The sequence below is a fragment of the Heliangelus exortis genome, chromosome 3, assembly GCF_036169615.1.
Source record: "Heliangelus exortis chromosome 3, bHelExo1.hap1, whole genome shotgun sequence".
NCBI lineage: Eukaryota > Metazoa > Chordata > Aves > Apodiformes > Trochilidae > Heliangelus > Heliangelus exortis.
The window spans coordinates 114,112,382-114,134,037 of record NC_092424.1 but is presented as its reverse complement, the minus strand read 5'-3'; the positions used below and the strand labels follow the sequence as shown (position 1 = coordinate 114,134,037).

General features: G+C 58.2%; 2 protein-coding genes across 2 annotated transcripts in view; one reads left to right on the top strand and one right to left on the bottom strand.

Annotated features, from left to right (window-relative positions):
- The window catches only part of PTK2B (protein tyrosine kinase 2 beta), a 44,701-nt gene extending 44,353 nt beyond the window's left edge, over nt 1-348 (bottom strand). The window contains exon 1 of the mRNA XM_071742304.1: nt 252-348. Within this exon, the coding sequence (XP_071598405.1) occupies nt 252-288 (37 nt within the window). The 5' untranslated portion in view covers nt 289-348. The remainder of the gene's footprint in view (nt 1-251) is intronic.
- A 4,758-nt stretch (nt 349-5,106) lies between these two features.
- Nucleotides 5,107-21,012, top strand: DRC1 (dynein regulatory complex subunit 1). Its single transcript, XM_071742460.1, has 16 exons — nt 5,107-5,378; nt 6,593-6,686; nt 7,729-7,841; nt 9,921-10,104; nt 11,626-11,763; nt 11,872-11,958; nt 13,035-13,157; nt 15,225-15,364; nt 16,952-17,086; nt 17,187-17,416; nt 17,934-18,103; nt 18,712-18,798; nt 19,121-19,311; nt 20,319-20,471; nt 20,556-20,658; nt 20,784-21,012. The coding sequence occupies exons 1-16, from the start codon at nt 5,107-5,109 to the stop codon at nt 20,868-20,870; spliced, it is 2,307 nt and encodes a 768-aa protein (XP_071598561.1). The 3' UTR covers nt 20,871-21,012.
- Nucleotides 21,013-21,656: the final 644 nt, after the last annotated feature.

Here is a 21,656-nt window from a genome sequence, read left to right as displayed (position 1 = left end):
TCCATGACCTGCCCTGGCTCCCTGGAGCTGGGCTCCATCCCTCCCCCTCCTCCACACCCCTTCCCCTCTCCATCCCTTGGCCCCCCACCCATTCCCGAGGAGGTTCCACCCCTAAGTTTGTTTTTTTTGGGGGGGGGGAATCCCCACCCCGAAGAACAGGACAACCCTGGACAAAAATTCCCCCGGGAGCCTCCTCCCAAAACCACCCCCCCACCCCCCCCCTCAGCATCCTCCTCCTGCCCAGCACTCACAGGACAGCTGATTGAAGAGCCTGCTGAGCCATCCCATGCTCCTGCATCCAGGCTGAGCTCCCAGCTTCCCAAACGCTCCCGAGAAACAGGTTTCCCACCCCCCACCCTCCCCCCCACCCACCCTTTTCCCCAACCCACCCAGTTCCATTGGCACGGAGAGAGGAGGCATCGAATCCCAGGGGATTTATTAATAGCACCTCTCCCAGTGCTTGGGAACGGCTCCCAGCAGCCAGGAGTGGGGAAACTGGGCAGGAGGAAAAGCTCCCAACTTACTGGGGTGGTGAGGCTGGAGCAGGACAGGGATTCCCAAAGCAGGAGGGATGCTCAGGAGATGGGGAGGAGCGGGAGGAGGCAGCGGCGTCGGGAAGTGATGGAGAAGGAGAGGGGGGTGGGAGAAGTGGGGTGGTTTGGGGTTTTTTTTTTTTTGGTTTGTTTTTTCTTTTTGGGGTGTCCTTGGATGGAGGCAGGAGGGTTGGATGGAGTCCTCTCCACTGGGGGCCAAGTGGGCAAAGGGTGCTGAGTGTTTTCTTGCTGCCATCTTCAGGTTGGACAAACTCAGCTGGAGAAAAAGCTTCTGATCACATCCCCCCCCCCTAACTCCACCACCACCATCATCATCATCATCATAACCAGCACCCCGGCCAGTGTGGGGCTCCCCCAGGGCTCCCCAGACCTAAAGGAAGTTCCAGCCAAGTGGTTGTTGTGTTCCTGACTTCCATAACTGACCTCGGGTTTAATCCCTGGGGATGGAAAATCCTTCTGCCAATTGGCTCAGCTCCCAAAACCCTAAAAAATTGGGAGAGGGATGGGGCAGCCACAGCTTCCTTAGGCAACCTGGGCACCCAGGGGCTCAGCACCCTCACCCCAAGGAATTTCTCCCTCCCATCTCAGCCCCAGCTCCCCTCTCCCAGCTCCAAACCCTTCCCCCTTGTCCTATCCCACTCCAGCCCAGCCAGGACATCACCTTATTCCAGGCCACCACTAACCCATGTCCCACACCTGAGAATCACAGAATGCTCATGGCTGGAAAGGACCTCTGAGATCACCAAGTCCAACCAAACAATTTCTCCCTCCCTCCCTCCCTCCCTCCCTCCCTGCCCAAGATCTCCTCTCCATCTCCCCTCTCCCAGCTGCAAACCCTTCCCCCTCGCAGGCTCCCATCCCTCCAGGCCCTTGTCCCAAGTCCCTCCCCAGCTTTCCTGGAGCCCCTTCAGGCACTGGAAGGTGCTCTAAGGTCTCCCCGTTGCAGCCTTCTCTTCTCCAGCCTCAACACCCCCAACTCTCTCAGCCTGGCTCCAGAGCAGAGCTGCTCCAGCCCTCCCAGCAGCTCCAGGGCCTCCTCTGCACTGGCTCCAACAGCTCCGTGTCCTTCTGCTGATGGGGACCCCAGGGATGGATGGGCTGGAAGGGGTTGGGGGGGATCAGGAGAGCACCCAGCATGGGCCTGGATCTCCCATCTCTCACCACTTGATGGTCCCAGGCTCAGGGGACTGCTGGACTTGCTGGGTCCCAGAACTCTTCCACCCATGAGACCTCCAAAATTGCCAAGGAACCCCAATTCCTAGAGCTATCTTAGAAGCCAACAAGGTCCTCCCCAAATCCCCTTCTGTCCCAGCTCATTGGCCTCATTCCCTGCAGATCCTGGGTTGTCCTCCCTTGGCCACCCCAACCCAGTGCCTGGGTCCATCCACGATGGGTTCCCTCATCCCAGCAGAGTGGAATTCCTGCCAGGGGCTTGGAGCAATCCCACAGCCCTTCCCCAACACCCACCTTTGGATCATAGAATCCCAGAATGGGCTGGGTTGGAAGGGACCTCAGAGCTCATCAAGTCCAACCCTTGCTCCACTCCCCCCGTGGTTCCCAGCCCATGGCACTGAGTGCCACATCCAGGCTCTTTGGAAATATCTCCAGGGATGGAGAATCCACCCCTTCCCTGGGCAGCCCATTCCAATGCCTGAGCACCCTCTCCAGAAAGAAATTCTTTCTCATGTCCAACCTAAACCTCCCCTGGCACAACTTGAGACCTCTTGTGCCCTCTTGTCTTGCTGAGAGTTGCCTGGGAAAAGAGCCCAACCCCCCCCTGGCTCCAACCTCCTTTCAGGGAGTTGGAGAGAGTGATGAGGTCTCCCCTGAGCCTCCTCTTCTCCACCCTCAACACCCCCAACTCTCTCAACCTGTTCCAGGCTCTCCCCACCCTCAAATTCAAGAATTTCTTCCCCATCTCCAACCTCAATCTCCCCTCTCCAAGTTTTAACCCATTTCCCTTCTCCTCTCACAGAATCCCAGAACCATTTGGGTGGGAAAGGAGCTCTGGGATCCTCAACCCCAACCCTCTCTGCAAAGGATTCCTTCCTAAGATCCAACCTAAACCTAAATCCAGCTCTGCCAGGGGAGCTTTAGGTTGGATATTAGGAAGAAATTCTTAATCCCATGGCCTCTTGTCTTGCTGAGAGTTGCCTGGGAGCAGAGCCCAACCCCCCCCTGGCTCCAACCTCCTTTCAGGGAGTTGCAGAGAGTGATGCTTTCTGCAGAGATGATGCTTTTTGCGTCCTATCCCAGGGAAAATATCCTCTGGAAAGGCTCCTCCAGGTTGGAGCAGCTGATGCAGACCTGGAGAAGCAGAGCTGTGCCAAGGTGAGGGATCTGCCCCCTGCCCCCCAGCCCTGGCAGGGCACTGGTGAACGGGTCTGGGATTTTTGGCCAGCTCGGTGGGGCAGGACAAGCCCTTCCCCTCCTGCTGGACCTGCAGGGTTGGAGGTTTGTGGCCATGGAACGCAGGGATCTCCATCTCCTGCACCCCCGGGCATCCACCCACCTCCAGAACCCGAGGCATCGCCGCTGCCGTTGCCATGGGGTTGCCATGGAATTTGTATCTGCGGTTGCCATGGAGACCGGAGGAGGCTGGGAGCCAGGGGCTGCTGTCAGGATGTGCCCAGAACCAACCCGGAGCAGGAGGAACACGATGGGGTTGGACCAGAACACCGAGAGGGGGGAGGTGTGGATGGGCTGGACGAGGGATTTTCTGGGCAAAAGCTTCCAAATTCGGGGTGTCCAGGGCTTCTTCTTCAGCAAATTCACAGATGACCCCAACCTGGGGGGAAGTGTGGATCAGCTGGAAGGCAGGAGGGCTCTGCAGAGGGACCTGGACAGACTGGAGAGTTGGGCTGATCCCAAGGGGATGAGGTTCAACACAAGAACCCCATGGGGAGCTCCAGGCTGGGCACAGAGTGGCAGAAAGGGAGCTGGGAGTCTGGATTGCCAGGAAGCTGAAGAGGAGGCAGCAGTGTGCCCAGGTGGCCAAGAAGGCCAAGGGCATCCTGGGCTGTGTCAGGAAGAGCGTGGCCAGCAGGTCCAGGGAAGGGATTCTGCCCCTGTGCTCAGCCCTGGGGAGGCCACAGCTTGAGTCCTGTGTCCAGTTCTGGGCCCCTCAGCTCAGGAAGGAGCTTGAGGTGCTGGAGCAGGTCCAGAGAAGAGCAAGGAGGCTGGGAAGGGATCCAGCACAAGTGCTGTGAGGAAGGGCTGAGGGAGCTGGGGGTGTTGAGGCTGGAGAAGAGGAGGCTCAGGGGAGACCTCATCACTCTCTGCAACTCCCTGAAAGGAGGTTGGAGCCAGGGGGGGGTTGGGCTCTTTTCCCAGGCAACTCTCAGCAAGACAAGAGGGCACAAGAGGTCTCAAGTTGTGCCAGGGGAGGGTTAGGTTGGACATGAGAAAGAATTTCTTTCTGGAGAGGGTGCTCAGCCATTGGAATGGGCTGCCCAGGGAAGGGGTGGATTCTCCATCCCTGGAGATATTTCAAAAGAGCCTGGATGTGGCACTCAGTGCCATGGGCTGGGAACCACGGGGGGAGTGGAGCAAGGGTTGGACTTGATGAGCTCTGAGGTCCCTTCCAACCCAGCCCATTCTGGGATTCTGTGATTCTCTGGGAAACCTGTTGCCATTCCTCAACAAGAGAAGGAAGAACTTCCCCATCCATCCCCACCCATCTAAATCTCCCATCTTTCAGCTCCCAACCATTCCCTGGGTCCTGTCCCTGCAGGGCCTGACAAACAAATCCTTCCCTCCCCATTCTTACAGGGCACTTCTATACATTGATATATACGAAGCACCCCAAGAAGGGATGGGGCAGCCACAGCTTCCTTGGGCAACCTGGGCAACCAGGGGCTCAGCACCCTCACCCCAAGCAATTTCTCCCTCCCATCTCAGCCCCAGCTCCCCTCTCCCAGCTCCAAACCCTTCCCCCTTGTCCTATCCCACTCCAGCCCAGCCAGGACATCACCTTATTCCAGGCCACCACTAACCCATGGCCCACACCTGAGAATCACAGAATGCTCATGGCTGGAAAGGACCTCTGAGATCACCAAGTCCAACCAAACAATTTCTCCCTCCCTCCCTCCCTGCCCAAGATCTCCCCTCTCCCAGCTGCAAACCCTTCCCCCTCGCAGGCTCCCATCCCTCCAGGCCCTTGTCCCAAGTCCCTCCCCAGCTTTCCTGGAGCCCCTTCAGGCACTGGAAGGTGCTCTAAGGTCTCCACTTTACCCTTTTCCCCCCATTTTTAATCCCTCCCCTCCCCCCTTCTCCCTCCCCTTCCTCCGGGCGGGGGAACCGCAACGCGCATGCGCAGCCGTTGCCATAGCAACGAGCCGCTGGAAGGGAGGGGCTGCTCACTCGCGCCCCTCCGTTGCTGAGCGACGCGCGGACGCTTCCGCTGTTCTGCGCCTGCGCGGTGCTTCCTCCGCCCGTTGCCGCGGGAGGTGCGGATGGCAACACGCATGCGCAGGGCGGGCGTTGCTAGGCGACTTCGAGACGCCGCAGCCTCTTGGCGCATGCGCAGTGCTTCCCGGTGGGACCGGGCAGGATGAAACCGGCGGCGGGCGCGGAGGGCGAGGCGTGCGGGGACCCGGACCCAGAGCCCGACCCAGAGCCCGACCCAGAGCCCGACCCAGAGCTCGCCCCAGAGCTCGCCCCACAACCCGACCCCGCCGACGAGCCCCGGGACCCCACCGATGAGGACCGGGACCCCACCGATGAGGACCGGGACCCCACCGACGAGGACCGGGAGCCCGGCCCCCAGGAGCGGATCGCCGCCCGCCGCCAGCGCATCGCCGCTCGCCTCGAGGCCCAGAACCGGTGAGAAAGGCGGCACGGACCCCCCTGGCCCTGGGACCTCCTCCTAATCCCACCCCTGGCTGCCCCGAACCCTCCCCAGGCCCCTCCCGGCCCCAAGTCCCGCATCTTCAGCTCCAGCCCCCGTGTCTGCTCCCCTCTTCCCCAGCCTGGCTCTGGGGTTGGTGTTCCCTCACCTTAAAACCAGTGACACTTCCAGATGCCTCACACCAGACTGGTACCAGTCCTGACCCCCTTCATCCCCACCCCAGGGTGAAGGGGGCTCAGAGATCTCCAGGTCTGAGCACCTCCCCTGCCCCACAAGGGGACAAGAACCCCACCAGGACCTGGCAGGACCCAACATGAACCTGCCAACCCTCACAGGACCAGAGACCTCTCCCCAGCCTGGCCCTGGCTTAGGGACCTCCCTGGATCCTCAGCCCGCTGGAAATATCCCCCACTGACAAATGGCACCCACCCAAAATCAGGGACACCCCTGTCCTGTCCCCAGCCCAGCCCTGGGGTGGTGGTGACCTTCCCCAAGATGTTGTCCTCCCCTGGACCCTCTGCTCCCCCGGGACAAAATCAGCACCAAAGCAGTGGTGCTGGACCAGGCCAATGGTGCCCCCAGCCTGGGACTCACCTGTCCCCAAACAGCACTGCCCAGGATCCTTTCCCAAGCCTCGGAGGCCCCTCCAGGCTGGGGGAGGTGGGACCATGAAGTGGCAACACCCTGCACCCCCTCCCCTGAGCTGGACCTGGGTCAGGATCTCTGTCCTGAGGATGGAGGGTTGGGGGTGTCCCTGCTGACTGCGGGGGGGTGGGATGAGATGGCCACGGGAGGTCCCTTCCAACTCCAATCATTCTGTGATTCCTTCTTCTCCCAGCCTGGGCAAACCTGGAGCAATGCCCAGCACCCCCAGCCCAAACCAAGAGTCAACCACAACGAGGTGGTGTGGGTCCAACCCATGAACCAAACCCTCCCAAGGTCACTAAATCCACTCCCAGCTCCAGAAAGCACAACCTGGACCCTGATTTCCCTTGGGAACCCTGTCCCAGCCTTTCCTACCTCCTTTCTGGTCCAGTGGGGACTTCTGGTCCTTGCTTGGGGTTCAGGGGAAGAGAGAGTGAAGGGTCCCGTGCTGGATCCCAAATCTGAGGCCATCTCAGGGGTCCTGGATCACCAGGGAAGGTGATGTGGAGTTAAAATGTTGTTCTGCTTCTTCTTTTCTGCCCAGGGAGGGCCTTGGAGAAGATGTGGAGCCAGAGGTGGAGGAGGTGGAGGAGGAAGAGCTGAGGAAGAGCCACCAGCAGGTTGAGGAGAGCAGGCAGGTGAGGCAGGAGGACAGGAGGGTCCTCTGGTGACCTCCAGACTTGAGGCTTTATCATCCTCCTAAGTGTTGTGGGGTGCTTTGAGGTGAGAAGAAACGGGGACAGAAACTCCTTAGGACCAGGTGGGGGTGATAGAACTGGTTGGTTGGAAAGAACTTGAAGGTGATGGAGTCCAACCCTTCCCCCAGCACCCCCACCCCATGTCCCTCATCCCCACATCCCCAGGGCTTTCTCTGAAACCCCTCCAGGCATGATGGGGACTCCAGCCCTGCCCTGGGCAGCCTGGGCCAGGCCCTGACAACCCTTTCCAGGGAGAAATTCTTCCCCAGCTCCAACCTAAACCTCCCCTGGCACCACTTGACTTGTGCCAAAAGTTCCTCTTCTCCCATCCCTTGTTCCTTGGGAGCAGAGCCCGACCCCCCCTGGCTCCAATCACGACAGAGAAGAACTTATCAACCACTCACCAGGCTCTTGGGCTGCATCCTGGGGATGTGACCTCCCAGTAACAACCAGCCCATGGACTGGAAGCATCTGGGACATTCTCCATGCATCCAAACCCCATCCCAAACCTATAAACCCCTCGCAACCCCCTAAACCCCTTCCCAACCCCCTAAACCCCTTCCCAACCCCCTAAACCCCTTCCCAACCCCCTAAACCCTTCCCAACCCCCTAAACCCCTCCCAACCCCCTAAACCCCTCCCAACCCCCTAAAGCCATCCCAAACCCCTAAACCCATTCCAAACCCCTAAATCCATCCCACACACGTGGGGAAAACAAACCAAGAAGGTCCTCTGTGCACCTTCCTCTTGGAGCTGGTGGCCTCCAGGGCTTTCCAGGAGAGGGAGGACCCATGGGTGGGTGCATTGAGGTCCTCCCAGTGCTCATCAATCCTGTCATAGCTTGGGAGAAAAGGGCTTTATGGAGCCATGGGCAGCTCAGCAGGGGGGTAAGAGCCAGCCCTGGGAGCAGACCCCCTCCAGTAATCCTTCTTCCAGAGCTCCCCAGGCTTCCAGGTGTCAGATGTGTCCCCCCATCTGTCCAGAAACTGGCCAGGCTGCTGTATGAGGGCACTCAGATGGTGACCAGCATCCAGGTGGCTGCTGACTGCAGGGAGATGAAGAGGAGGGCAGAGGAGGCAAAGCTGAAGCTGCAGAGGTAAGAGCTTGGCTGCTGGGTCAGAGGCTCCCCAGGTGGTTTGGGGACAAAGGGACCTTAAAATTCATCCAATTCCAACCCCCCTGCCATGGTCAGAGACCCCTCCCCCAGCCCAGGGGGCTCCAAGCCCCATCCAACCTGGGCTGAGACACTGCCAGGGATGGGGCAGCCACAGCTTCCTTGGGCAACCTGGGCAACCAGGGGCTCAGCACCCTCACCCCAAGGAATTTCTCCCTCCCCCCCTCCCCAAGATCTCCTCTCCTCACCACTCAGCCCTGGGGAGGCCACAGCTTGAGTCCTGTGTCCAGTTCTGGGCCCCTCAGCTCAGGAAGGAGCTTGAGGTGCTGGAGCAGGTCCAGAGAAGAGCAAGGAGGCTGGGAAGGGATCCAGCACAAGTCCTGTGAGGAAGGGCTGAGGGAGCTGGGGGTGTTGAGGCTGGAGAAGAGGAGGCTCAGGGGAGACCTCATCACTCTCTCCAACTCCCTGAAAGGAGGTTGGAGCCAGGGGGGGGTTGGGCTGATATCAGTGGGACAAGAGGGCATGGCCTAAAGAATTTTTTCCTAATATCCAACCTAAACCTCCCCTGGCAGAGCTTCAGCTCTGCCAGGGGAGGTTTAGGTTGGATATTAGGAAAGAATTCTTTGCAGAGAGGGTGATCAGGCATTGGAATGGGCTGCCCAGGGAAGGGGTGGATTCTCCATCCCTGGAGATATTTCCAAAGAGCCTGGATGTGGCACTCAGTGCCATGGGCTGGGAACCACGGGGGGAGTGGAGCAAGGGTTGGACTTGATGAGCTCTGAGGTCCCTTCCAACCCAGCCCATTCTGGGATTCTATTCTATGATTCTAAGGAACCTTTTAGTACCCACTTGGTGCAATATCCCAGTGAGCACTGCATGCCAAGGAAGCTTTCAGAATGCTGCAATCCATCCCTATTACACATTTTATACAAATACATTGAAACCAGGTCCAGTGGTTGGACCTGGTCCATGCCTGGTCTGGCACCTGGGTCAGAACCACCCCATGGGGAGCTCCAGGTTTGGGGATGTGTGGTCAGAGAGCTCTGAGCTGGAAAGGGAGCTGGGGGTGTGGGGTGCCAGTGACTTCTTATGAGGCAGAGGTGGCATCCTGGGCTGTGTTAGGAGCTCAGTGGCCATCGGGAGCAGGGAGGTGATGATCCCTCTGTGCTCAGCTCTGGGGAGGCCACATCCTGAGTCCTGTGCTCAGCTCTGGGCACCTCCCTGCAGGAGGGACAGAGAAGTGATGGAGATGTCCAGGGAAGGGCAACAAAGGTGAGGAAGGGCCTGGGGCACAAATCCTGTGAGGGGCTGAGGAGCTGGGGTTGGGTGGAATGGATGGAGCTGTGCCAGGGGAGGTTTGGGATGGATGTCAGGAAAGATTTCTTCCCTGAGAGGGCTGTCAGGTGTTGGGGTGGCCCAGGACAGAGGTGGGGTCACCATCCCTGGAGGCATTTAAAGGCTTTTGGAGCTGGCCCTTAGGGACAGGGGTTAGGAGTTGGTTGTGGTGTTGGTCAAAGGTTGGGCTGGATGAGCTTGGAGGTCTCTTCCAGCCTGAAAATCCTGGGATTCTCTGATCTCACTGTCCTGGACGTGCTGGTGGAGCAGGTTTGGGATGGGGCAGAGGTGGTGGCCACTGTTCAACCTGAGCCAAGGAGCATCCCAGAGGACATTGGGTGATGCCTCTGTTGGGAAGAGGAGATTTATCCCATGGATGTGGGATGCTCAGTGCCTCCAGCTGCAGGAGGCTCCCTGGACAGCTGGGATCCCAAATCAAGATGAATCTCAGAGGCTTCCCAGAGACTCAAGGACTGGGAGCTCCTTCAGCTCAGTTCTGCAGCCATTTCTCCTCCAGGTTCTTAGAGCATTGGGCAGGAGCAGAGCTGGAGAAAAGGACCAAGTCCTGCAGGATGCCAGCTCTGCTCCTGTTGGGATGCCCTAAAGAGGTCCACTCGTCCCTTGAGGTCCCTTTGAGTTCCACCTGGGTTCTGCAGGACGCAGCTCCTGAGCTGCTGAGACCTCTGGGTCCTGTCCAGAGGAGCTGAAGCATTTTCCTGCCTGCAGGGTGGAGAAACTGGAGAAGGAAGCCAAGTCTGGTGTCTGCAAGTCTGAGGAGATCACCTCCAAGTGGGCCCTGGCCAAGGAGATGAGGATCCCAGAGGAGCTGTGGGAGCTGCTGAACCAACAGCAGCAACGATGTGCAGAGCTCCTGGAGGAGAAGAACAAACTCATCAGGGACCTGCAGCAGGTGGGGAATCCCAGAATCCTGTAGGGAAAAGACCCTGGGAGCAGAGCCCGACCCCCCCTGGCTCCAACCTCCTCTCAGGGGCTTGCAGAGAGCCACAAGGTCTCCCCTCAGCCTCCTCTGCTCCAGGATCAGCACCCACAGCTCCCTCAGATGCTCCTCACAACTTCTCCAGACCTTTCTCCATCTTCTCCAGACCCTCCTCCTTACTCTCCAGACCCTTCTCCATCTTCTCCATCCCTTCTTTATGTTCTCCAGGTCTTTTCCATGTCCTCCAGACCCTCCTCTTTCCTCTCTCTCCCCATCTCCATGTTCTCCAGACCCTTCTCTTTCCTTTCCATCCCCTTCTCCATCTTCTCCAGCCCCTTCCCCAGCTCCATTCCCTTCTCTGGACACTCTCCAGCCCCTCAATCTCCTTCTGCTCCTGAGGGCCCCAGAACTGACCCCAGGATTGGGGGTGCAGCCTCAGCAGTGCCCAGCACAGGGGCACCATCCCTTCCCTTCTCTGCCCACCCCATTCCTGACCCAAGCCAGGATTCTGGTGGCCACCTTGGCCACCTGGGCACACTCTGCCTCATCTCCAGCTGCTGTTGCCCAACTCCCCCAGCTCCTTTCCCACCAGGCACTTTCCAGCTGCTCTGCCCCAAGCCTGGAGCTCTGCCTGGGGTTGGGGTGACCCAAGGGCAGGACCCAGCACTTGGCCTTGGTGAAACTCCTACAGTTGGCTTCATCCCATGGATCCATCCTGTCCTGATCCCTCTGCAGAGCCTCATCCCATGGATCCATCCTGTCCTGATCCCTCTGCAGAGCCTCATCCCATGGATCCATCCTGTCCTGATCCCTCTGCAGAACTCATCCCATGGATCCATCCTGTCCAGATCCATCTGCAGAACCTGAACTCATGGATCCATCCTGTCCTGATCCCTCTGCAGAACCTGAACCCATGGATCCATCCTGTCCTGATCCCTCTGCAGAGCCTCATCCCATGGATCCATCCTGTCCTGATCCCTCTGCAGAGCCTCATCCCATGGATCCATCCTGTCCAGATCTCTCTCCAGAGCCTCATCCCATGGATCCATCCTGTCCTGATCCCTCTGCAGAGCCTCATCCCATGGATCCATCCTGTCCTGATCCCTCTGCAGAGCCTCATCCCATGGATCCATCCTGTCCTGATCCCTCTGCAGAACCTGAACCCATGGATCCATCCTGTCCTGATCCCTCTGCAGAACCTGAACCCATGGATCCATCCTGTCCAGATCTCTCTCCAGAGCCTCATCCCATGGATCCATCCTGTCCTGATCCCTCTGCAGAACCTGAACCCATGGATCCAGCCTATCCAGCTCAGACCTGGACATTTTCACACTGATGATCCATCATCTCCCATCTTCCCTCCCCACTACCCCTTGATCTTCTGGCTCTTTGCTCTCATCACTTCCTCTCCTTTGGAACAGGTAACATCTGGGTCTCACCTTTTTCCTGGTCAAATCCTTTTCTCTGATGTCAACATCTCCTTTCCTCCTCCAGGAGCTGAGAACCAAAGATGAGCAGTACGTGGAGACCATGAAGAACCAGTCGGATGCCATCCACCTGCTGCTGGAGAGGATGGAGGAGCAGAACAGGCACGTGATGAAGAGTTACCAGCAGCAGCTCCTCAAGATTGAGGTGACCAAGTCCCAGGGGAATGGAAAATTCCAACGGGGAAACCTGAGGCCACTTGGTTGGCCCCGAGTGGGACCAAGGTGGGGGTGAAGGGCTCTGCCTCCTGCACAGGAAACTTTTGAGCTGGAAAGGAGAGAGCTGCTGGACAACAACAAGAAGAGGTGGGAGGAAGCCATCCAGGACTACAATGCAAAGGAGGTAAGGTCCATGCCTTCCAGGTTTGGGATCATGGAATCACTCAGATTAAAAAAAAGCCCATTGGGATCATCAGCTCCAACCCTCATCCCCAGCCCCTGGTCCCACTGTCACCCTCCCAGGGGGGAGACATCACCCATGGAGCCCAGGAGGGGTCCTACAGAACTTGGAGTGAAGAAAGTGTGGTTGGAAAAGACCTTGAAGGTGATGGAGTCCAACCCTTCCCCAGCCCTGCCCCATGTCCCTCATCCCCACATCCCCAGGGCTTTCTCTGAAACCCCTCCAGGCATGATGGGGACTCCAGCCCTGCCCTGGGCAGCCTGGGCCAGGCCCTGACAACCCTTTCCAGGGAGAAATTCTTCCCCAGCTCCAACCTAAACCTCCCCTGGCACCACTTGACTTGTGCCAAAAGTTCCTCTTCTCCCATCCCTTGTTCCTTGGGAGCAGAGCCCGACCCCCCCTGGCTCCAACCTCCTCTCAGGGGCTTGCAGAGAGCCACAAGGTCTCCCCTCAGCCTCCTCTGCTCCAGGATCAGCACCCACAGCTCCCTCAGATGCTCCTCACAACTTCTCCAGACCTTTCTCCATCTTCTCCAGCCCCTTCCCCAGCTCCATTCCCTTCTCTGGACACTCTCCAGCCCCTCAATCTCCTTCTGGTGCTGGAGGATGAAATTCAGCCTCCCCACCCCGAGGTCTCCTGCACCCTGAGGGATCCCTGCAGAGAGGAAGCAGTGCAGAGTGGGCAGGTTGGACTCTTCCATGGGTGAATATTCCTGGTTTTAAAGCCAAGTGGCTCAGATGCTCCTCACAACTTCTCCATCCCCTTCTCCATCTTCTCCAGCCCCTTCCCCAGCTCCATTCCCTTCTCTGGACACTCTCCAGCCCCTCAATCTCCTCCTGCTCCTGAGGGACCCAAAGGACTCTCCAGGACTGTGCTAACTATAAAAAGAAATGTGCCTGAAGCAGATGGTTCTTCATGAGGTGGGGTGGTGGGGCAGAGGGACACTTCTTCTGGAGGGGGAATTATCCCCAGGCAGAAGGTGTCACCAGGGATGGGTGATGTTCTCCTTCTCCCCACAGATGGAATACCTGGAGACCCGAATGAGGAAGGTGGAGGAGTATGAGAAGCAGCTGGAGCAGCTGTGGCTGCAGGATGAGGAGGAATACAACGTGGTGAAGCTCCAGCTGGAGAAGGAAGTGCAGGTAGAGCATCCCCTCCATGGAATGGGGCAGATCATGGAGGTTGGAGCCAGGGGGAGGTTGGGCTCTTTTCTCAGCCCTGGGGAGGCCACAGCTTGAGTCCTGTGTCCAGTTCTGGGCCCCTCAGCTCAGGAAGGAGATTGAGGTGCTGGAGCAGGTCCAGAGAAGAGCAAGGAGGCTGGGAAGGGATCCAGCACAAGTGCTGTGAGGAAGGGCTGAGGGAGCTGGGGGTGTTGAGGCTGGAGAAGAGGAGGCTCAGGGGAGACCTCATCACTCTCTCCAACTCCCTGAAAGGAGGTTGGAGCCAGGGGGGGGTTGGGCTCTTTTCCCAGGCAACTCTCAGCAAGACAAGAGGGCACAAGAGGTCTCAAGTTGTGCCAGGGGAGGTTTAGGTTGGACATGAGAAAGAATTTCTTTCTGGAGAGGGTGATCAGGCATTGGAATGGGCTGCCCAGGGAAGGGGTGGATTCTCCATCCCTGGAGATATTTCCAAAGAGCCTGGATGTGGCACTCAGTGCCATGGGCTGGGAACCACGGGGGGAGTGGAGCAAGGGTTGGACTTGATGAGCTCTGAGGTCCCTTCCAACCCAGCCCGTTCTGGGATTCTGTGATTCTATGGAGCCTTGGAGCCACGGATCAAGGGTGCTTTAAGGTCTCCCCGTTGCAGCCTTCTCTTCTCCAGCCTCAACACCCCCAACTCTCTCAGCCTGGCTCCAGAGCAGAGCTGCTCCAGCCCTCCCAGCAGCTCCAGGGCCTCCTCTGCACTGGCTCCAACAGCTCCGTGTCCTTCTGCTGATGGGGACCCCAGGGATGGACACATGTGGGGTTGGGTGACCAACACGGGGATGTCTGGGGTGATGCTGAGCTTCTCCTCCCCCCACACCCCAAAGTCCTTCTCCTCAGTCTGTTTTCCAGCCATTCCCCACCCAGCCTGGAGCTGTTCTGGGGATTTTTCCCACCCAGGGTTGCTCCAGGGCTGGCTTTGCCCAGCATCATCCAAGCTCCTCTGCTCAGCAGATCCCTGCCCACCTCCAGCTGTCCTGGGCTGTGTCCCAGGCTCCAGATTAGAACCAGGACACGTTGCAGTTGGATTTTAGTCAAGTCTCCTTGTTTGTCCCCTGGGCTGTCCTCTGAGGAAGCCCTGGCAGACACAGACCAACACCCTGAGGGTTTTGCTCTACCACAGGTGAAATATTCCTCTTGCAAGACGTGAGAGGGACATGTCCAGGGTGGACAGTCCTGGTTCTGAGGTTGCCTCACCCCCCTCTTGGTGACCTGGGAGGTGACACGGAGCTGGTGACATCCCCAGGTGGCTCCAAGCCATGTGGGGAAGGACAGAGGGAGGCAGCAACACGTGTGAGACCAAAGTTCAGAGGCTGCTGTAAAAAACACTCCTGCTGCCTTCATCTCCACTACTTGCCACCAACCTGTCCTGGTCCCAGTTTGGCAGCGGGCTTGGGAACAGGGGACAGAGTCTGGGACAGACCAAGTAGACCCCTAATTAAAAAGAAAAAATAAAATGTTGAAAGGCTGGAGCTGCTCAGAGCTTTGTAGGGAGGTGGTAACTCTGCCAACACAGGGTGATGGAGGAGGAGGAGGAGGAGAATGACTTCTTCTCTGTGTCCACTGTAGATGGAGGGAAAGCATCGTGGGGTTGAGTTTTGGTGGGGAAGAAGAACCTGGAGTTGGAGTTGTTACTCCTCCTGTGTCCTTTGCTCCAGCTCACCCAGGAACTTCTGAGTTTTGGTCAATTCAGAAACCTGCAGCTTGAAGCCAGCACGAACATCAGCTCTGGGTTGAGGGGACAAGACCCAAACTGGTGCCCCAGTGGGACAAAGTGAGGTGCAGCTTCAGTCCCTGCTCCAGACCTGGCCCCATAACACGTTCTTATGGACAACCAACATCTCCATCCCTCCCCCAGGAGTGGCCAAGGGTTATCTGGGAAGTGTCCATGGGAGGATGGGGTTTGGAGATCAGGATCAGTAGGATCCAAGGTTCTGTGTGGCCTTTGCTCGCAGCACAACTTGGGTTTGGGGGTTTTTTGGTTTGTTTGTTTTTTTTGAATGCCAGACCCTGGAGAAGCAGCTGCAGCAGATGAAAGCTGTCTACCAGCTGACCCAGGAGAAGCTGGAGTACAACCTCAAGGTGCTTAAGAAGCAGGATGAGGAGAACACCATCATCAGATCCCAGCAGAAGAGGAAGATCAACAGGTACATAACCCATCCCTGGAAGGTGGGTTCTGCCTCTCCACCCATCACCTCCCCCATCCCATGTTTTCTGGAGCCCATCACCCAACGTGGCCCAGGGTGGCCCATGGACAGGGCAGGACATGGACATCCCAGGACAGAGCATTCTGGACACCTTGGTCCTGGCCAAACCCTTCCAGCAGCACCAGGGTCACCAGGGCTTGGCACTGGGTGGTCACCAGGAGCCCCAAAGCCTCCACAGAAGCTGGATACACCCCAAGGTCTCTCTTTGCCTGGCAGGGTTATGGAGCAGCTCATCCTCAGTGTAATCACACAGCACCCACAGGATGGACAAGGGATCAGACCCAGCCAGCACGGGGTTAGGAAGGGCAGGTCCTGTCTGACCAACCTGAGCTCCTTTTATGATCAGGGGACTGCCTGGTGGATGAGGGGAAGGCTGTGGATGTGCTCTACCTGGACTTCAGCAAGGCCTTTGACACCGTCCCCCACAGGATTCTCCTGAAAAAGCTGTCAGGCCACAGCTTGGACAGGAGCACCCTGTGCTGGGTTAGGAACTGGCTGGAGGGCCGGGCCCAGAGAGTGGTGCTGAACGGGGCTGCATCAAAATGGCGGCCGTGGTGTCCCCCAGGGATCAGTGTTGGGCCCAGTGCTGTTTAATATCTTTAGTGAGGATTTAGATGAGGGGATTGAGTCCATCAGCAGCAAATTTGCAGATGACACCAAGCTGGGGGGAGTGTGGATCAGCTGGAAGGCAGGAGGGCTCTGCAGAGGGACCTGGACAGACTGGAGAGTTGGGCTGATCCCAACGGGATGAGGTTCAACACAAGAACCCCATGGGGAGCTCCAGGCTGGGCACAGAGTGGCAGAAAGGGAGCTGGGAGTCTGGATTGCCAGGAAGCTGAAGAGGAGGCAGCAGTGTGCCCAGGTGGCCAAGAAGGCCAATGGCATCCTGGGCTGTGTCAGGAAGAGCGTGGCCAGCAGGTCCAGGGAAGGGATTCTGCCCCTGTGCTCAGCCCTGGGGAGGCCACAGCTTGAGTCCTGTGTCCAGTTCTGGGCCCCTCAGCTCAGGAAGGAGCTTGAGGTGCTGGAGCAGGTCCAGAGAAGAGCAAGGAGGCTGGGAAGGGATCCAGCACAAGTCCTGTGAGGAAGGGCTGAGGGAGCTGGGGGTGTTGAGGCTGGAGAAGAGGAGGCTCAGGGGAGACCTCATCACTCTCTCCAACTCCCTGAAAGGAGGTTGGAGCCAGGGGGGGGTTGGGCTCTTTTCCCAGGCAACTCTCAGCAAGACAAGAGGGCACAAGAGGTCTCAAGTTGTGCCAGGGGAGGTTTAGGTTGGCCATGAGAAAGAATTTCTTTCTGGAGAGGGTGCTCAGGCATTGGAATGGGCTGCCCAGGGAAGGGGTGGATTCTCCATCCCTGGAGATATTTCAAAAGAGCCTGGATGTGGCACTCAGTGCCATGGGCTGGGAACCACGGGGGGAGTGGAGCAAGGGTTGGACTTGATGAGCTCTGAGGTCCCTTCCAGCCCAGCCCATTCTAGGATTCTATGATTCTATGATGTGGGGGATGTCTGGCTTTGTTGTCCCTCCCCAGGCTCCACAGCTTGCTCAGCAACCTGAAGACCAGGCTGAGGAAGCAGAAGAAGCAGTGCAGGGAGGAGAACCAGAGCCTGGCAGCCGACTGCCAGCGCATCCAGGAGCAGTTCAAGGAGGTCCAGAGAAAGATGAGGTGGGACATCCAGCCAAGGATGGGAGGCTTGGGAACACCAGAGGGAGATAGAGGTTGCCTCCTGGAGCCACTTCCCAGGGGCCACCTCTCCTCCCCACAGGCATTTTGCTCTCAGCGATGCCAAGAAGTTCAGGGAGGTCTGGCTGATGAACGAGGAGGAAGCCAAAAAGCTGATGGGCAAAGCCCTGGCTGCAGATCACATCATCCACACCCAGCAGCTGGGGCTGCCCTGGGTGCAGCCTCACTACTGGTTCCTCACCAACGTTGGGCCCCTGGGGAATGACAAAGCCAAGTGGATGGTGACCAAGTTGGCCGTGGAGAGCCTGGCAGGTGGGATGCACGGTGTCCTTGTCACCCTCGTGGCACTGGGAACCCCCTGGAGCCATGGAATCCCAGATGGGTTTGGGTGGGAAGGGACCTCAAAGGCTCCTCCAGTGCCACTCATCCTGCCACGGGCAGGGACACTTCCTCAGCTCAGAGTGCCACCAAGTTTCTCAGCTTGGAGATCTTCACACTCCAGTTCACCCAGTGCTCCCAGTTCCAGGCCAGCCTGGCAGGTGGGATGCACAGTGTCCCTGTCACCCTCGTGGCACTGGGAACCCCCTGGAGCCATGGAATCCCAGATGGGTTTGGGTGGGAAGGGACCTCAAAGGCTTCTCCAGTGCCACTTGTCCTGCCCCAGCTCAGAGTGCCACCAAGTTTCTCAGCTTGGAGATCTTCACACTCCAGTTCACCCAGTGCTCCCAGTTCCAGGCCAGTTCGTGTCATGTTTTGAGGTGCTTTCCAGATCACAGGGAAGGAAGGGTTCAAGTGCAAAGGGTTCTTCTCACTCCCCTCCATGTTTCAGAGAGGAGCTCTGGAGGAGAGGAGGAGGAAGGGAGAGAGGAGGAGAAGGAAGCAGCGAGCACTGGAGAAGGAGGAAAAGAAAAGGCAGGGCTGGTTGAGGATGGAGCAAAAATTCAGCAGGATTTCTCCAAGACCATCAAGAGGATCCTGGAGCTGGTGACAGCTGAGTCGGTGAGTGATGATGGAAGCTCTGAGATGGCCAGGGAGCAGGCTTGGTGTCCCCTGCCTGCCCCAGGAGCTCCTCTGAGCTCCACACCTTGAGGTGAAGGTTTCTGCATGGATGAAGGTTTCTGCAGCTGCCCCAGGAGCTGGGAGAAGATCTCCAGGGCTTCCCTCTGCGTGTGGCACACAGATGATGCTCAGAAATGGTACTGGAAGGCAAGGACCTCCTGTCCCCAGCTCCCCAGGGCTGAAGAAGCTCAGACAAAGCTCTGGAGCTGGTGCTCCAGGCTGTTCCCCAGCTCTGGGGACAACCAGCAAGAGCTTCAGGTCGTGAGGTCCTGTTGGGCTCAGGGTGTTTCTCCTTCTTCTCCTGCTCTGTCCTCCCATGCAAAGGATGAGCCCTGACCTCTCCTGCCCCGAGCCAAAACTGGGCCCAGAGCTTCAGGGCAGGGATCAATATCCCCAGGGATCAATACACCTGGGGATCAGCATCACCTCCTGATGATTCTCTTCCCTGTCCACTCTTCCAGAGCCTCCTGGGAAATGCTCTTGGTTTCACTCCCCCTCCCGTGATGTGAAGTCCTGAAGGGCTCTAACCTGGTCCCTTTGCTCCACAGACCCTGGAGATCGATGATGAGGATGACCAGTATGAACTGGTGGATTTTTTCCTGAAGTACAAAGCCCAGGAGGTGGCTCTTGGCCAGGTGGGACCATCGGGGACAGTGGTGGGGAAAACCCAGCAGGGATCTGGGGGAGGGGGAGCAGAACATCTCCTCAGCACCCAGACAAGGCAGAGAGGGGATTTGGGGTGCTGAGCCCAGATGTTTCCCTGGGCCGAGCCATGGCTGAGGGGTTGGAGTCATCTCCTGCCAGAGCTGGACAGAGCCTCTTGCACGGGAGCTTTTGCCTCAGCTCCCTCAGTTTGCCAAGGGACAAAGCAGCTGGGAGCTCCCAGAGGGAAGGGGACACTTGGGGAGGAGGAGGAGGAGGTGAGGAAGGCATCATGTCCAACTTCCCCCCTTCCAGAGTCGGGGCAGCAGAGGTGGAGAAGATCTCATGTATCCAGCTGGGGACAGGGAGGACGATGGATTTGGTGGCCACAGGGTTGAGCTCAAAGGCTCTCAGAGCTCCCAGGGTTCCCTTCCAGCTGTGGCCATCCAGCCTGATGATGTCCTGAAGATCCTGAAGGTTTTTGTGCAGGATTTCAGCAAGCTGAGGTAGGACTGAGGGGCAGAGCAGGGCTCTTGGCATTGCCTGGGGGTGTGCAGGCAGGGCTGGGGTACAGACAGTGCCTCAGCAAGGGGGACAACTGTGGAATCAGATGGGTTTGGGTGGAAAAGGACCTTAAGGATCATCCAGTGCCCCCCCTGCCATGGTCAGGGACCCCTCCCCCAGCCCAGGGGGCTCCAAGCCCCATCCAACCTGGGCTGAGACACTGCCAGGGATGGGGCAGCCACAGCTTCCTTGGGCAACCTGGGCACCCAGGGGCTCAGCACCCTCACCCCAAGGAATTCATCCTGCTCCTCCCTCAGGGCTCAGCAGGACAAGGCAGGGATGGGGCTTTCTAAGTGGGATGGGAGGGGGAGGTGAGGGGAGGTGGCAGAGGGAGGGGAGGGTTGGGGACATGGAATGGGAAGGTTGAGGGCGGGTGACAGAGCTGTTGGGGGCAGAAGGCAGAGGGGAAAGAAGAGCCAGAGAAGGAAGGGTGAGAGGGGAAGAGAGATCCCGTGGAGCTCCCAGACTTGTCCCCAAAAGCTGCTGGGGCTTGGAGGGCTGTGGGTGGTTCTTCAGCTGCTGCTTGGGTAACACAACAGTGTCATGGAGTGAGGGAATGGGGTGGGTGGGAAGGGACCCTAAAGATCATTGAGATCCAACCCAAACCGTGGTCAGGGACCCCTCCCCCAGCCCAGGGGGCTCCCAGCTCCAGGGATTTCTCTCTGGGTGGGATCAGATGATCTCCAGCACAACCCAGTTTGTGAGTTGATGATGTGGGGTCCCACAGCCTGGGGGAGCATCACCCCTTCCAGCAGCTGCCATACAGCCAGGGGATCCCAGAGTGGTTTGGGGAGAAAGGGACCCTAAAGGTCACCTAATTCCAACCCCTGCCATGGTCAGGGACACCTCCCCCAACCTGACCTTCAACATGTGACAGTGACAACAGGGTGTGGAGATATTCCCCACCCAGCAAGAGGTGAAGCTCAGAGCTTTGTTCTCTGTCCCCCAGGTCCCTCAGGTTGAAGGATGGAGCAGGGAAGGAGATGCTGCAGGTACGGGACAGCTCGAAGGATGGGGAATACTGGGAATCCCTGGCACAGGTGATCCCTGAGGCCACGTTGAAGCTGTGGGATGCACTGGCAGTGGCACTGGAGGAATATTAGTGAGTGCTTTGGGGGGGACAGGACGTGCTGGTGGCACTGCTGGAGGAAGCCCAGCACTCATTGGCCACCTTCTCCTTGCCCAGCAAGGTCCTGACGTGCAGGGCCAACCTGCTGGCCGAGGTGGCCACCTTGGATCAGCAGAACACGGAGCTGTGCCTGCTGCTGGAGGAGTACCTCAACTCTGGGGTGAGGGGACAGCATCCTCCCCGGGGGACATCCCGACACCTCTGCCCCACGCCGAGGTCCTGGATGTCAGGGGTGTCAGTCCTGGAGCTGGTGGGCTCAGGGTGTTTCTCCTTCTCCTCCTGCAGGTCAACAGTTTCCTGCTCTGTCCTCCCATGCAATGGATGGACCTTGACCTCTCCTGCCCCAAGCCAAAAATGGGGCAGGAGCTTTAGGGAAGGGATCAATAACTCCAGGGATCAATAACTCCAGGGATCAATAACTCCAGGGGTCAATACACCCACGGATCAATAACTCCAAGGATCAATAACTCTGGGGATCAATGACTCCAGGGATCAATAAACCCTTCCCAAACTTTCACATGTGGCCTGGGCTGAGCACCCCTCTCACTTCCAAGGTTTCCCCAAAGCCTTTTTCCCCCCCCAAAAAACCCCCCCGAACCACCCGCCCCTGATTATTTTTCCCTCATTGCTCCCAGAGCTGCTCCAGCTCGACCGAAACTCTGCATTTTGAGGACGATATCAGCCCGAAGCAGGGCTGCCAGCAGAGTTATCTCCAGCAGGGACTTGTCCCGTCCCTGACTGCTCCACACCTGGCTGATCTCATTCCCAGGACCTGTTTCTCCACCAGCTTTATCTTTACCCTTGACTCCCCCGCCTGGTGGGAACGCAGCGTGAGGAGTTTCTCACCCCAGGGCACTGCTTGGGTTTTGCTGAATGGGTGTGGGTGCCCTTGAAGAGTTTTGGCTTTTCTCCTGGTTCCCATCAGGGGATGGGGAGAGCTCGGAGGGATGGGGATGCTGGGATCCCAGCAGGGCTGCTGGATGTGCCCTGGGAGATACAGAGAGACCCAGAGGGCAGGAGTGCAACCAAGAACCATGGAATCCCAGAGTGGTTTGGGTGGGAAGGGACCCTAAAGGTCACCTCATTCCACCCCCTGCATGGTCAGGGACCCCTCCCCCAGCCCAGGGGGCTCCAAGCCCCATCCAACCTGGGCTGAGA